At 40.9% G+C, this 15940-nt stretch overlaps 2 protein-coding genes across 6 annotated transcripts in view; both read right to left on the bottom strand.

Moving 5' to 3' along the window:
- Positions 1 to 371: 371 nt before the first annotated feature.
- On the bottom strand, positions 372 to 9844 carry orai2 (ORAI calcium release-activated calcium modulator 2). 3 transcript variants are annotated; one of them, XM_044221753.1, is made up of 4 exons: positions 9637 to 9817; positions 9479 to 9539; positions 5990 to 6225; positions 372 to 3068 (listed from the first exon to the last, which is right to left on the bottom strand). In XM_044221753.1, the coding sequence occupies exons 3-4, from the start codon at positions 6218 to 6220 to the stop codon at positions 2487 to 2489; spliced, it is 813 nt and encodes a 270-aa protein (XP_044077688.1). In that variant the 5' UTR covers positions 6221 to 6225; positions 9479 to 9539; positions 9637 to 9817; the 3' UTR covers positions 372 to 2486. The 3 variants fall into 3 exon arrangements, with proteins under 3 accessions (XP_044077688.1, XP_044077687.1, XP_044077689.1); XM_044221752.1 differs by lacking the exon at positions 9479 to 9539 and having other exon boundaries at positions 9711 to 9844; XM_044221754.1 differs by lacking the exon at positions 9479 to 9539 and having other exon boundaries at positions 9637 to 9818.
- A 1588-nt stretch (positions 9845 to 11432) lies between these two features.
- Positions 11433 to 15940, bottom strand: part of usp28 (ubiquitin specific peptidase 28) — a 28541-nt gene continuing 24033 nt past the window's right edge. For all 3 annotated transcript variants that reach the window (XM_044221756.1, XM_044221755.1, XM_044221757.1), the window contains 2 exons: positions 13395 to 13593; positions 11433 to 12943 (listed from right to left, as the gene is read on the bottom strand). In XM_044221756.1, the coding sequence (XP_044077691.1) occupies positions 12768 to 12943; positions 13395 to 13593 (375 nt within the window). In that variant the 3' untranslated portion in view covers positions 11433 to 12767. The remainder of the gene's footprint in view (positions 12944 to 13394; positions 13594 to 15940) is intronic.

Below are 15940 nucleotides of genomic sequence, written 5' to 3' on the forward strand. Positions count from 1 at the left end.
CCTGCAATAACTTTTTTTGCCACTTGGGGGCAGCAGAAACAAATGACATGACATTAAGTTGATATGGTGAACTTGTTAGCAAACAGTTGCTTATTTAAACATCCAGCAGTTTAGGAGCAACATTGGCATTCATTTGCAGCTAAGTAATGAGCTGAAACTCGCTATAAGCTTCCTAAAGCATAGGAACTGCAGATTCAGGTGATAATTCTCTGTAGGTTCATCACTACAAGCAATCCCTTTCACAGACACACTGTTTAAGGGATCAGTATTACAGTAAATCAGTAAAAGTATTACAATTCATCCTGATGGAGCCATGAATGTGTGTACCAAATTTCATGACAATGGCTGGTTATAGACACACGAGACAATGAGAACCTTAAAATTTTATTTTAATTTGGAAGTCTGTTGCAGGATGTGAATTTCATCTTCTAACACAGGTCTCCATGACCTCTGCAGTATTCATTTAAGAAGCACAAATCCACAAACACAAGACAAAGCAATATATTCTCTGATAAGACCCCCTGGTGCACTCTCACCGTACAACTAAACTACAAGTGCACTTTTGTCTCCTCTGAGAAGCAAGAAACAAACAACTGAGTAACACTTTGGTCAGTCATCTTATTTGGAATGTGATAACAGGTTGGTACGTTTTTCGTTTTTAAATGCAGTAACATACACCGACCTCATCCAAGGCAGCGGCAACTCTGTGTGTGTTGATTCTTTCAGTTAACACACACCGAAAGGTCTCCAATATTTAGTACAAAACTGGAGGTCACAAGCTCATGCTGATTACAACATGCACTCTGCGACTGTTCTCATTTCCTCCTCACCATTTTCTCTAGCCCTTTGGGCCTTCATCCGACTCAACGTTCAAACTTTATTGGTTTAAACTTTGTCATGATTAACAACATTCCCAGCAAACTGATCTGCTTGTGTTATGACCTTAAGCAAAACAGCAGTTCATAAAGGCGATAATTCTAAGGCAGAACTATATTTGGACAGTAACACATTCATATTTAAGCACTTTGAGCAGCATCAGTATGCAGAATTGACTGGTTTGACCCCTTTTTCACAGGCTCCATGATCTTTGTAAAAGACAATAGAAGCTGAAGGAAGTTGATGATAAAACGTTTGAGGCTTGTCTGAGATTTGATGTAAAAACACAGTGACAATTTTACAAGAATGCAACATTTTTTAAGACTTCACAACAAAACTTTTCAACTCTGGTGGTAATTTTTTTTTTTTTTTTTTTTACCATGCTGCACCAAACACTCACATACATAGTGTAGAAATGCCCTCAATCCTTTGCAGTGCGATGCATGACATGGCTCTTTACGGTTAAAACATCAAGCTCAGTTTTATGTGAAATGTGAGTCTGACTGACGAGCAGGTTGAGTGTGAAGAGTGAGGCCTGCACTCACCACCTAATCCATGCAACAGGGTTGGGGTCCGATAGCATTTTATCAAATCTGAATCAAGCGCTGAATCAGCTTAGTAAATCCACTTTTTAAAAAATTTATTATTTAATCTATTTAACGTTCAACATTTGCAAGGAACAAGACTTATGAATAACTAAAACTCAAAGTATCAGATCTGTAATGTTGGCTGAAAAGACCGAACCAATACAGTTTTTAATGGTGGTGCCAGCTGTAGGTGTAAAACATACTTTGGTACATCTTATTTTTCATAAGCTACTTGCACCAAATACTGGAGGTCCTGATACATGACTATTAAATTGATCAGCTTAAATTATTGATACATGAGTAAGTAATATAAGTTTAACTGGGAGATTCCCCATGACTGACACTAACTTGACAGACCACTCTGTTGATGAACTGCAAGTGTAGTTGTTAGAGAGTGGTTCTTCTTTCTCTAACAAACAATCTTTGGCTGAGAACAGAAACCATCTTACAGAGAGCACAATAATCAAACAGTCAAGCCTACATTAAGGCAAGTTACTTATGGCATTAACGTTAATTAGCTTAAGCTCCCGGCGGCGTTTGCCATTTCTTCTGGTGAAAGTGATGGCAGTGCCTTGCTAGCAAAGCATGAGGGGAGATACAAGATTCAACAAGAGTTTGTTAACCTCAGAGTGAATCCGGGTATTTTGCAAACATAGAACCAGATCCAAAATGGAACCGGCTATCGTCACCCAACCCTAACATGAAAACACAGACATGGCATAAAAATGGCACACAGAACATAATAGCCCTTTTTCTGTAAACCTTTTTACATTATCTATGACCAACACGTTACAAATCTAAAGCACAGACAAGGTCACTGCACAGATCCTACAACGCAACTTTACCTTAAGAATAATTTCTGACATGTATTGGCTGTCTGTGCTGCAAAGTGAGGAGCTTTAAAGCTCACTGCCTACGAGTCCAAGCAAGGCATTAACAATGACCGGAACAAACATCAGAGAAGGGAGAGGACTTGATAAATATGGGATACAAAGGGAAGTCCTTAAAGCTGCTGTCATGTTATCACACAGTCTGGAGGCCTCTCTCATGGCCATCTAGCTGCACCTTAATCTTGTGCAGTTCCTCGATCTCCTGGTGGTGGCGCTCTGTCTTGTGGCGCACCAGAGAGCGATAGAAGTGAATGGTGAACACCAAAAAAATCACCCCCACTGGGACCATGATGATGGTGGAGGCCAGCGCAGCCTGCCAGCCGCTGTACTGCGGTGAGGGTGCTGTAGGCTTCGTCATAGCGGTGGCTGTTGTGGTGATGCAGGTGGTTGCCTTTTTGGCCACGCTGGAGTCCACGGGCAGGAACTTGATCCAGCAGAGGAGCACCACCTCTGCTAAAAACAGCAGGATGCCCAGGGCTGTAGAGAAGCCCCAGGCCAGCTCGATGTAGTAGTGCATGCGCTCGTGGGGCGACTCGCTAACAGAGTTGAGGTTGTGGATGTTGCTGACGGCCTCCACGTTGGGCAGGATGCAGGTGCTGATCAGCAGAGCGAAGAGGTGCACCGCCACTAGCACGGTGGTGCACACGCTGAAGGCAATGAGAAGCACACGAGGGTAACTGTACTGCATCTCCAGGTCAACCTCCACCATGGCCACCTATGACATGTGTACAGGGACAACCAGGTTACTATATGTCCATGTGTACATCACACCAAGATACTGTGCATGTAAACAAACGCAGTCATTTTCTAACTGTGATGTCATCTTAACCCTGTTCAAATCAACGTTTCACGTATTAAACATCTTGTGACCTTGACATGCAGATTACACTACATGGGCCACTGGTGATAGAACGGAGTTACTTTGGGCGTTCAGGGTTCTGCAAGTAAAAGTCCTGTTCATTTTCTGCAGGCAATGTTAGGTATCTGATAGTTGGAGCCAGGGCAGGAATTTCACCGGCAGCCACAACGGTTTTTTCTTTCCCCGCCCTGCCTCTCTGCCCTCTCCTGTCAAGTCCGCCCCGACAACGGATTGTAAGTATGTGCTGCTGTCATTCGGTGCCACGTCGGTTTTTGCGATAATACACTAAAATAAGGTGGGGAATTAAGTAGAATGAAAATGGGGAAATAAGAAATAACCTACTAGAAATAGGGTAATGTATTCTTTCAAATATTATATATATAGTATTTTCAATAGACAAATATACCCCGGCCACAACAAGTCATTCTGTGGGAAACACTGTTATTAATGTTATTGACTATCTCTCCATGGGGAACAATCTCATACATAAATCTGATGTATGACAAAATATGTAAACTACTTACAGTGAATATGCCTGTCTCACACACACAGATATGATGTAAATAGTCATGAAACAAGCAACAAAAATCATTGCAGACCCTCAGCATCCCCTCTTCTCTGAATACAAACCTCTGCCATCAGGAAGAAGACTCCGTGTGCTAAAGTGCAATTCAAACCGCTTGAAGCTATCGTTTGTTCCAGCCTCCATCAAGCTGAACTCTAATACTATATCTTAGTGCAATAGATACACGAGCGCTTCTGCCATTTAATTCTTACAGTTTCTTGTTTAAGCCGCCGTGTTGTCAATGTGAAATGTATAGTCAAATGTCTCTTTTATGTTTTAAGATGTTTTTATGTGCAGCAACGGACTGTAGCACTGTGCCCAAGACAAATTTCCCCTCGGGGACAATAAAGTTTACTCCACTCTACTAAATATCATATATAAGTCATCAGGCTCATCACCATATATTATTGCCAATATTACTCGCTCATTTTAGTGCCCTGAGGCTTCAGTGATTGTACAGATAGTATGTGATCCTGAACCTTTTCTAATATGAATTACAAATAAATTATTCTTTTGATAAAAATTGTGTTTTTATTTCTCTAAAAGTGTTTATTAAAAAGGCATTAATGCTTTAAGAAATGGATTCATCTATGTAAGTAAATCAAAATTTTGTTTTGTTTTTTTAACTTATAGCCTATGCCCTAGCATGCGGCCTTTGTGCACTCAAACAAACTGCCCTGCTGCAGGCCAAGTGGCCTTGCCCCTAAAATTACGAAATTCCAGGCCTGGTTGGACACAAAACTCTCCTGGTTGAATAACCAGTACAAAAGTTGTTTTGTACTGTGTTATTAAATATCTGATTATACAAAGTCAAAGGCCTGTTGCCAACTATGACTCCCAAGATAAATTTCTATGAGAAATATTCAACGACAGAGCTCAAAACTCTGTTACTTGCACCACTAAAGGAAAGTGGAAGGTAAAGATTACACTTTGTAGAAACCTGATAAAACATTTAGCAGTTTAAGAAAATTCAATTTCAGATTCTGGGTCAATGTTAGATGAATTCAATAACAATGGTGAGGTTTTTTTTGTTCCTATTTGCAAAGATGAAGTGTTCTGAATTTGACGGGCTTATTCTCCATACCAACGGTGGCTGAGGCTCGTGGGTATTGTAGTATTTAGAGCCATCTGCCCCACCAAACTGACAAAGAAAATACAACACAGAGAAAAGCTACAATTGCACACATTTGAGAAGCTGGAACCAGAGAATGTTTGGCATTTTTGCTTCATAAATCTGACTGAGACAATTAATACATTATAAAACCATAACTGTGAAAAAAAATGCTGCAAGTCCAGGATATTTATGATGCACAGCAGTATAAACCCTGGCTTGCAATATCTTTAAGTGGACATGCATGTGGCTTAAACTTAAAGTATTATCAATGTTCTGTTTCCTGTGTCAAAGTTACATTTTATGTGGTAATACACACTATAAATTCTCTTTGAAGGTGCTTTTAAGGATGCTCAGATGTTGGAGAACTGATGGTTGGTAGCTATAAATGAACGTATATAATGATAGGTAATCAGTCACAGTAACCTGCATGTCTCATGGAAATGCAGTTGTGGGCAGGAACTGGTTTTAAACTTCCTGTTTGTGTTATATATATATATATATACACACACACACACACACGTGGTGTGAAAAAGTGTTTGCCCCCTTCCTGATTTCTTATTTTTTTGCATGTTTGTCACACCTAAATGTTTCAGATCATCAAACAAATTTAAATATTAGTCAAAGATAACACAAAATGCGGCTTTTAAATGAAGGTTGTTATTATTAAGGGAAGACAAAATCCAAACCTACATGGCCCTGTGTGAAATAGTGATTGCACCACCTGTTATACAACTGTGGTTTATCATGTGACAAACATGCAAAAAAAAAAAAAAGAAATCAGGAAGGGGGCAAACACTTTTTCACACACACCACTATGTGTAATATATATATATATATATATATATATATAACACAAACAGGAAGTTTAAAAACAGTAGGTTTACTGTGATTGATTACACTTCACACCACTGTGTGTGTGTGTGTGTGTGTGTATATATATATATATATATATATATATATATATATATATATATATATATATATATATATATATATATATATATATATATATAATATATATATATATATATATATATATATATATATAAATATAAAAGCTGGTCACTGAAGATGGTCAAAAAGGTGAATACGACTGACCATTGCGAAGCCAGAGAGCAGTGCAGATGTCCTGCTGGAGGCCTTCAGCTTGGCCCGGCTCAGGTAGAGTTTCCTCCAGGACAGGGCCTGCACTGAGTGGTGGTTGGAGCTGACCAGCTCCAGGTAACTGCGTCGCACCCAGTCCCTGTAGTCCATCCCCCCGCCTTCCGAAGCCCGCTCTGAAACCCCTGGGGCCGGGGAACCCATAGGCACGTTCAGCTCACTGCTCATAGCACCTGGTGGGTATAAAGAGGAGACATGTTGCCGCTATTTTCGTCTCCTCCTCACTTGGACTACATAAGATGCTGCAATACAAGCAGTGTGATTAAGCCATAATCACATAAAAGGCTCCTTTTCCCCCCCTGCTAGAGTCTCTTTCAGACATGCGTCATGTAAAAATGATGGAAATTCAACATGACATTCTCAAGTCTGATTAAGTCCCAGTGTCACTTTTGTCAAGTTGTGAAGGTATTTTTACAAGGTCAGACCTTAACAATTCTGTAAGACTTCCAACACGACAAAAGTCTGATTGCATGCCATCACACTGACGTAAAGCGTACAGCAGCACAAGATAAATACATAAATACACACCTTCTTGAGAGCGCTGCAATAAATTAATCACTTAATTAAAATTTCTCGAGAATAAGATTAATAAAGTTTAATAAACCACAAAACACTTTTGCCCATCGCAGTGAATGGCAAAAGAGGTTAAAGAATAAAACCTTGTACAACCCAGAATGATCATTTTACATACATTAAACAGGAGTCCCAACTTAACGTCACTGTACGCTTGTGCGCTGTCAGACATTATAAAACAGGCAGCAAAAATCTCTATCTAATGAATGGTGAAACTGATGAGAAAATGTATCAAGTGATTCAAGTGAAATGTAAAATCCACACAACATTTATGTGATGCAATATTTATTTTTATAGGGACACGTACATAGTGTGGACCAATGCCACTGCATTTAAAAGCCTAAGATAGTTTGCAACTCCCGTCCCTAAGGGGCCTTTATACAAATACACACAACTCAAGAGGAAAAGCACCTTATCATTCATGACTACATGACTGATCCCTCTGTTTCTTAATTGTGATGATGATGATGATAAACATTACGAAAACAATAGTATAATTCATCTTCAGTATTGTTTATGGTGACTTTAACACTTTAATGTGTTATTTTAAAGCACCTCCTCTTTGGTGCAAATGCATAAAATGCAAAAACAAAAAACAAAACAAACCTAAAGTCAGATGTTATCATTTTAACTTTTTACATTATACCAGAGTGCAGCTCCATGTTTCTGTTATTGTTCAACGATAACGCTGCCCTTTTAAGGGAAACCATAAATATTCCCACAAGATATGGTGAACTTTTTTGGGGGGCGTGAAGTCCATCCGTCACAATAATGTTTTGCTCCAGCATGCTGTTAGCAAAGAGCCAGAGAATTTGTAAAGGAGTATTAACTTGTGAGTGTCCCACCCCCCTCTCAGCCCATGTGTGCTGTAAGTGGCAGCAGTAGGAGATGGAGGGAGAACAGGAAATAACTAATATGAGAAAGATAAATCATGAATACAAATATAGGGAATTTTAAAAATAGCAGCAACTGTGCTGCCATGTTCTGTTTCCTCACAATATTTTTGTACCTAGAAGATTAGAAAATATAGATTTTATAAACATCATGATAATTGTAATAAAACACCTTAAAGTTAGACATTATAAGTACACCCCATAACTGATAGAAATAAGAAATAAAAAGAAAATGGTCTATATTTTGATCTATTATGCACCTGTTAACCTGCAGTTGAGGTTTTGCACTGTCTGCATGTTTTAATATACATTATTAGCTTATCTTATCAATGAACCGATCATTAGAAGACAAAAACTGGGATCTACTGCCAAGTCATTATGGGAGGTTAATGTCAGCTAATGGCAAAGAAAATGCAAGCAGCTGCATTACTTTGCATATTGTTTTGATGACGATTAGTTATTGTTCGATGCGTGTTGTATTTTAAAATGTAACAATGATTAAAATTCAATGATGAACATACATAATGTTGTGATGCTCTGATAAACCTGATGCATGGTGCATTACCTCCCTTGCTATAGGTTGTTGTCATTGTCCATGCAAATTGGGATTTTGCACTCTGTAACTCTGTTGGGAAAATAGAGTCGAAGCAATTGTAAAATACTACAACTGGCAGTGTGTCAAACCTGTCATTTACACTACATGACCAAAAGTATAAGGACACCCCTGTCCACTTTTATGTACTTTTGGTCTGGGGCTGTTGTTCTTGGTTTGGACCCCTTAGTTCCAATGACGGGAAATTGTAATGCTGCAGCATACAATGGTTTTATCCAGTTTTAAAATGACAACAGCCCCATGTCAAAGCCAGGTCCATGAAGAAATGTTTGTCCCAGTTTGGTGTGGAAGAACATGACTGCCCTGCAGAGAGCCCTGACCTCAACCCCATCCAACACCTTTGGGATGAACTGGACCACTGACTGCCAACATACTGGTCAACCTCACTAATGCTCTTGTGGCAGAATGGGAGGAAATCCTGCAACCGGGTTCCAAAAGTAAAGAAGTAGAAAAGAAGCTATAAGATACCAGCATATTAATACCTATGGTTTGGGAATGACGTGTTCAGCAATCTGAACAAGAATATTCAACGATATGGATGAAATCCTACCCCCAAACCCTTGTCCATATACTTTGGCCACATGGTTACTGTATGTGTCTATGTGAAGTTATGGCATGTCAGCTCAGCGACCCCACTCCGTGTTCATCTCTATTAACCAAAACCACAACTTTAAGTGTGCAAACACAAGCCACTGGTTTTCCGAGTTTGCGCAAACTTGTTCATTACCTATCAAGGTAACGACGGCAGCAAGCCAAATTGGAAAGATTCATTATCCACCGCATTTATCGTGTCCTTTTTACCAGGCGAAATATTGCGGTAACTGTATTAAACTGGAAGTACAAAACTGGCTGGTGGTCACAACTTCGGAATTTAAAGTGATGCATTGTTACCAGGTTAAAATGCAAGACACACATTATCTAACTTAGCGAGTTAGGCACAGAGTCCTCGTGTGATTCCCCCAGATTTTGCAGGGGTAACACTTCAGCAGATGAGTGCACCTTTACGCCTCTATGTATATTTAGATCACTGGTAAGTTAGCAGGATCCGTTTACCCAGTTCAGCTAACAGAAAGCTAGTCTAACACAGTGCTACAGTTATTTTAATTCAACGTTCCTGCCAAGCCGGAAAAGAAAAGTAATTAAAACATTAATGTAAAATATTCAGTTTCATAAATGAGACTGAAATCATCTCCACTCGTCATGGTTATAAGCAGTACTTGAATGTGTAACAATATTCAGACGTTAGACACCGACTCCTCTTGCTAGCTAACTTAGTTAATCAACACGATTTCTAATCAAGTTGCTCGCCTGTTATGCAATTAGGCAACCAGACTACTTTCATCTTACCTGTCTGCCGAGGTGCCTTTTGAATTACTGAAACAAACTCCAAGGAGGTCTTCTCTTCACACTGTACAAGACAATAAATGAACACTGCCCGGACCACTCCGAATGTTTTGGTTGAACAACTTCCGCTCTTCGGTTGCGCTTATCAAAAATAACGTTACCTTAGTTCAGCTCCAGCAGTCATGACAGGGTCTGTAACTTTAACTGTTACTCCTCACCGCCATATTTAGCGTACCTGGGTGATGGCGTTCCTCACTGTCAAATACTTTCACCGGGCATCGGTTTCTGTCTTTTCGGGGCCGTTCGGACCAGAAACCCGCTGATGGTGAGGAAAACTAAAGTCGTTACAAGAAGGCTTCCGGTTGGGCGTGTTGCCTTCAAAATAAAAGCACACACCATTCTTATTGAGAAAAGTGTCAAATCTGTTTTTTATGCATAAACCATTACACTAACTAAAAAAACAAATAGCCTTGACTGATAACGTGTCATAACACTAGAAAATAGCATAAGGTTTATTTTTCGGCAGCATTATATACAGTGTAACAGCCATTTAGAGCCCATTGGACACTACTTACAGCCCATTTCATTGTTAATACAAAATACATGCATATACAACTCTTTGATCTGCAGCTTAGCAACACATAAACATTTCCACATATCCATATGGCTAAAGATAAAATGATAGCAGGCCCTTAAATTCAGTTATTCTGTTAAAACGCATCAGTGGGGTGAGAAAAATAATTACCTGTATCATTTTGAATTACACATGTAGGCCTATTGTTATTCGTCCTCCCAACATTACTTTATTATGCCACAGTCACTGCAGTTTTATCAAACCTAGTGCCTCTCACACTGAAGATCCATGCTGGTGTAACAAGATGACCCCTTTATGTAGGGTTCTTAAGCATAACAGGTTAAAAACATAAAGTGTAAATAACTGCAACTGGAGGGGAATACTATCCTGAGCCATTATGGAGGCGATCTGTCAGTAAAATGGAGAGAACTATCATGTCCCCTTGCTCCAGTGACACTAACATAGTATCAGTGCAGTGTACAGCAGTGCATTAATTGCTGTCAACCGTTATTTCAGACATCTCTATTTATGAATTTGGATGTAGCCTGTTTATATAAAGGGTCCAGGGTCCATGTTGATGCCAGCCACTCTCCAAATGTTTGTGGCTCGCAGTGCAACCAAAAATTATCTCTGGCCCTGCCTCAAGCTCTGAATAACCAGTTCAATTTCATACAGCAACATTTCTGTTTTCCCTCTAGCTGGCAACTGGCTGGTCTCACTGATGTCTTGTACAGCTTTATTAAAAATCATGGTTCATCTATTCAAATACAGGAATCCTTTATTTTATGTTTTTGACTGTCACTGCTAGCCATGCAAGGACCAAATGGGTGCATGAGGGGTAAAAAATAAGCAAGTTCCAATCGAATAACTCATGACCTAATCTGTGAAAGTATGAAATTAACTGGCTGGGTGAGGGGTCAGAAAACAGACATATCTGTTAAAGGATGAGGCTGGAAGTATTCTATATTTCTCTTAGTATCAACAAATCTCATTAAAAGACCAAACCCAACAACATATTAGTCTGTCTCTCAATATTTTCTGGCTCCCCTAACCTGTCTATTAGCCTGCAGGTTCCTACTGAAGGTGTCAAAACAAATAGGTCCATTTAAAAAAAAAGCCCCAGCAATTTCTTATTGTAGATTTTTTTAGCTACTCAAACAGGAGTAAATAGTGCTTTTGTTGGGGACCATTTTCAGCTGTGGATTAATACACATTTGGTGCTCTAGTGATTATATTTATGGCAGCAGGATGGTACATGTTGTACTGATTCAGTGTGGCTCATTGATGTGTTTTTAATAGTTTTTAAAGACTGGCAGAAACGGCAGTTAGAAGAACTTGCAAGCCCCACTACACAAGTGAAGACAGTCAATAATGAAGTACATAGAGTATTTAAAATATTTATTGAGTATCATCACAGACTACAAGTGAAAAAGCAGTGTGAAATCGGCAGCCACAAATGGCTGTTAGAGTAGCTCCATGTTGCTGGCGTGAAAATCCTGATTCAGAGGATTCATTCATGATACTGGGACACCAGAAAAAAGGACATCATCTCTTGTCCCATGTCTTTCCCTTCAAAGGGTTTACATGGTTTACAAAGAACCCTTCAAGAGCTGATAAAAGGCACATCTGTTGAGCAAGGTGCTGTCCAACTAGGCGCTGTAAAACTTGAACAAAGAGTTGCCACTGACCAGTGCACAGATCTAGTGAGATATGCATATCTGAGCATGCAGCAGCTCTTTTTAAAAGTTGTACAGAATGCCCTGCCATTAATATTTTTATGCATAATAGTACTGTGGATATTGTTTATAGATATGTTTCTTTCTAGCTTCACCTACATGTAAAATGTCCTAAAAACTGTATTGGAAAAATACAAAGTAATATAAAACATATATTTAAAAAAGCTCATAAACAGTATTTGTTACTGTGCAGTACAAATCTAGAGGTTTTTTTTTTTAGCCCTGTATAAAGGTCTTATTGTGCGTTCACACTGCTTAGCAATACAACAACAAATCCTACGAATGAAAAGTCACTTCCTGCAGAGTTGAGTGACAGTCCAATTGTTGCCAGTATTTAAATTTAACAAGTGTGCCGGCCAATAAAACATGTCCATGTCTGAACTTTTCAGAGTGCCAATCAGAGTTTCAAGCTTCCCTGTTCTCCTACTGATGACATCTTGTTTGTTCAGCAGGTTGGTTTCATGAATAATTGTTCGGCTGGCGAGTGCAACACAGATGAGAAGCTGGTTACAGCTACAAAATACTGGGCTGCTACCTTCTGCATAACCTGCTGCTGCTTTAAGGCCATTATAATTTTTAATTACTGTTAGTATTTTTTCAGCAGACTGGGGTTTGCTGTAGTGGTGGATGTTGTAAGGCTTACATGAAAGCTGCTCATGTATTTTGATCAGTTAAGAGAGTTTTCCGGTGGCTTTTGGGTTGAAATTTCTTGATGTGGTAATACTGATGTAATAAATGCATGTTTTGACAACCCTGCCCCATTCCCTATCTACCCCTAAAGAGTGCTTACAGCTTGCTATGTTAAAACATCAAAATGATATCCATGTGCAATGCAGATAAAATGAAATACATCATTTGGCTTGTTGAAAACTACACATTATCTCAACCCCCCAGTCTGTCAGCACAGAAAGATCCATCGGCCAAGTTGCTTGCAGGTCGGACGCACGGTTCACGGATGTTCTTGGGGGTTTCCTTCAGGGCTTTACTTAACACTGACAATCATGGTGTTGTGGATGGACTCCATGACGGCGGCCAGGCGACTGCACAGGTCGTGGGCCTGATTGACGTGGACTTTGGGTGGGTCTTTAAGAACTACTGTCTCAGCTGAACCGTCCAGAACCCTGGGCAGAAACTCACCCAGCTTCACCTGCAATGAGTCTGAAAACAAAATAAGAGCAGTAGAAATGGGGGGTTTATTTTAACGAATTTTAGATTACTGTTTGTTAGTGTTAGTATCAGTGTAGGTTTTGACTAAGCTACACTTAAATGTAGTTAAATTACATGAAACATAACATAAAATTAAAAACAACATATTAACAAATAAGCACTAGCTGATGCTGATGCTACTAAACCTACTGTACTACAATATGTGTGGAAACAGCCTAAAAGTTTGTAGCACAAAAATGTGGCAGAATTGAAAGGGTCTGAATACTTTACAAAGCCACCAAATAGTTTTTCTTGATCTTTTGTTATAAGGTCATGTGCTATTTGGAAAATGTATATTTGAAACCTGGATGCTTGAAAACAAAGGGTGGAAAACTTGACAACAATTATATGACTGAGTACATTGTTATAAAATGCGCAGGTGTGTTAATTAATCTAATCTTACCATCCATGTCCTGGCCCAGGCAGCAGCACCAGTGGCTGCGGATGCTCTCCATTGCATCCCGGTCTTCCTGGGATAAAGCCGAATCCCGGCTCATCAGGTGAAGGCAGGGGATGACGGCCTCGTCCATGATAGTGACGCCCTCCTCCACACTGGTTTCCTCACCGCTGCAAAACAGCTGCGATGCGCTTTCATTCAATGCCTGCGTGGTGGATGTTGGGAGGATAGTAAAAGTTATTGTCACAAGGTTTCCTCTGCATTTACTATGTTATGTACTATGTTGTGATCAGAACACAGTGCTCATAAAGCACAGCAGGTAATCCCATATATAGATATTCACACTATACATTTATAAGCACATCGTCAGTGCATAAAAATCATATTGAGTAGATATTGTGGCTAGTGTTGGTGCATCTTGATAAATAATTTTGTAAGTTAGTGATAATAACCTGATATTTTCCATCACCTTAATTATTTTAAGTTATTTTAAAAGTTGTGTGCCCAACAGTGATGTCACGGGGTACTGGAGTACACCTGTGCATCACTGCAGCAAGGTGAGACGTTAAACCACTGGAGGTCACTTTCAGGGGATGTTAAATTACTCTTTAAGTTACAGAGTTTGCATTAATAATACATAACTGAATACTGTATGATTACATACGATGTGATATGTGGTATGAAAACTATCTCACCACAAGGTCCGTTTAGTAGCTGAAATTTCAATCATATCAAATGAGTTTCATCAGCAGATGGAGTTTGCTCAGTTTTCATGGAATTGTAGATGTTCAACACTTTAAGGACCTCTTGATCATGTTAGCTTGAAAGCTGAAGTTCATGTGATATGATGGAAGCTACTAAATGGAATTTGTGGTGAGATTGTTTCCATTGTTTCTGGTCCCATGGTCAATGATAAACTTTGAACCTCAACTTCGAAATCATTGTTTCAAATCCAACACAACAAAAATGCAGCATTGTCTGCATTGTTTGCTGCATTGTATATACAGTACTATTGAGACTGTAAGTAGGACACTAAGCTAAGTGCTTCTTATGTAAAACTTTTGTCCAGTTAGTGAAACAGCCTAAATATAGCAATGTTGGTCAGTCTGTTTGTCTTTCTGTCTGTCCAACACTTTGGTCCAGAGCTATTGGCCCAATGTCATGAAATGTCAGCTGGACATTGATGTCCGATAGTCGAACCTCGGATTCAGGAGGAGCAGAGTGGTTTTCGTCCCGGTCGTGGAACACTGGACCAGCTCTACACTCTCCATCGGGTGCTCGAGGGTTCATGGGAGTTTGCCCAACCAGTCCACATGTGCTTTGTGGATCTGGAGAAGGCATTCGACCGTGTGCCCCGGGCGCTTTGTGGGGAGTGCTCTGGGAGTATGGGGTCCGGGCCCTTTGCTAAGGGCTGTCCGGTCCCTATAACCGAGCAGGAGCTGTGTTCGCATTGCCGGCAGTAAGTCAGACCTGTTCCCGGTGCATGTTGGACTCCGCCAGGGCTGCCCTTTGTCACCGGTTCTGTTCATAATTTATATGGACAGAATTTCTAGGCGCAGTCAGGGGCGGAGGGTGTCCGGTTTGGGAACCACAGGATCTCATCTCTGCTGTTTGCAGATGATGTCGTTCTGATGGCTTCTTCAAACCAGGACCTGCAGCATGCACTGGGACGGTTTGCAGCCGAGTGTGAAGCAGCTGGGATGAGAATCAGCTCTTCCAAATCTGAGGCCATGGTTCTTGACCGGAAAAAGGTGGTTTGCTCTCTTCGGGTAGGTGGGGAGTCCTTGCCTCAAGTGGAGGAGTTCAAGTATCTCGGGGTCTTGTTCACGAGTGAGGGACGGATGGAGCGTGAGATTCACAGGCGGATCGGTACAGCGTCTGCAGTGATGCGGGCGCTGTATCGGACCGTTGTGGTGAAGAAGGAGCTGAGTCGAAAGACAAAGCTCTCGATTTACCGGTCAATCTACGCTCCTGCCCTCACCTATGGTCATGAGCTCTGGGTAGTGACCGAAAAGGACAAGATCGCGGATACAAGCGGCCGAAATGGGCTTCCTCCGCCGAGTGGCTGGGCGTTCTCCTTAGAGATAGGGTGAGGAGCTCAGTCACACGGGGAGCTCGAGTAGAGCCGCTGCTCCTCCACGTCGAGAGGAGCCAGCTGAGGTGGCTAGGGCATCTGATCCGGATGCCTCCTGGACGCCTCCCTCGGGAGGTGTTCTGGGCATGTCCCACCGGGAGGCGGCCCCGGGAAGACCCAGGACACGCTGGAGGGACTATGTCTCTCGGCTGGCCTGGGAACGCCTCGGATCCCCGGAGGAGCTGGAGGAAGTGTCTGGAGCGAAGGAAGTCTGGGAGTCCCTGCTTAGACTGCTGCCCCCGCGACCCGGCCCCGGATAAGCGGAAGAAAATGGATGGATGGATGGATGGACATTGATGTTGTTGTTGTTCCCAGAGGATGACTGCTATGATTCTGATGACTCCTGAAATTTCTTATACTACTTTTGTATTAGTACTTTTGTAGTTCCACACACTGACTGCAAGAGCTGCCTTACTCA

The sequence above is a fragment of the Siniperca chuatsi genome, linkage group LG14 (genome assembly GCF_020085105.1).
Source record: "Siniperca chuatsi isolate FFG_IHB_CAS linkage group LG14, ASM2008510v1, whole genome shotgun sequence".
Taxonomy (NCBI): Eukaryota; Metazoa; Chordata; class Actinopteri; order Centrarchiformes; family Sinipercidae; genus Siniperca; species Siniperca chuatsi.

Excerpts from the sequence above, each read along its gene's own strand:
- orai2 (XM_044221752.1), bottom strand. The coding sequence starts at position 6,220 with ATGAGCAGTGAGCTGAACGTGCCTATGGGTTCCCCGGCCCCAGGGGTT. Across the intron at positions 3,069-5,989 it reads TGCTCTCTGGCTTCGCAATG|GTGGCCATGGTGGAGGTTGA; the intron begins GTCAGTCGTATT and ends CACATGTCATAG.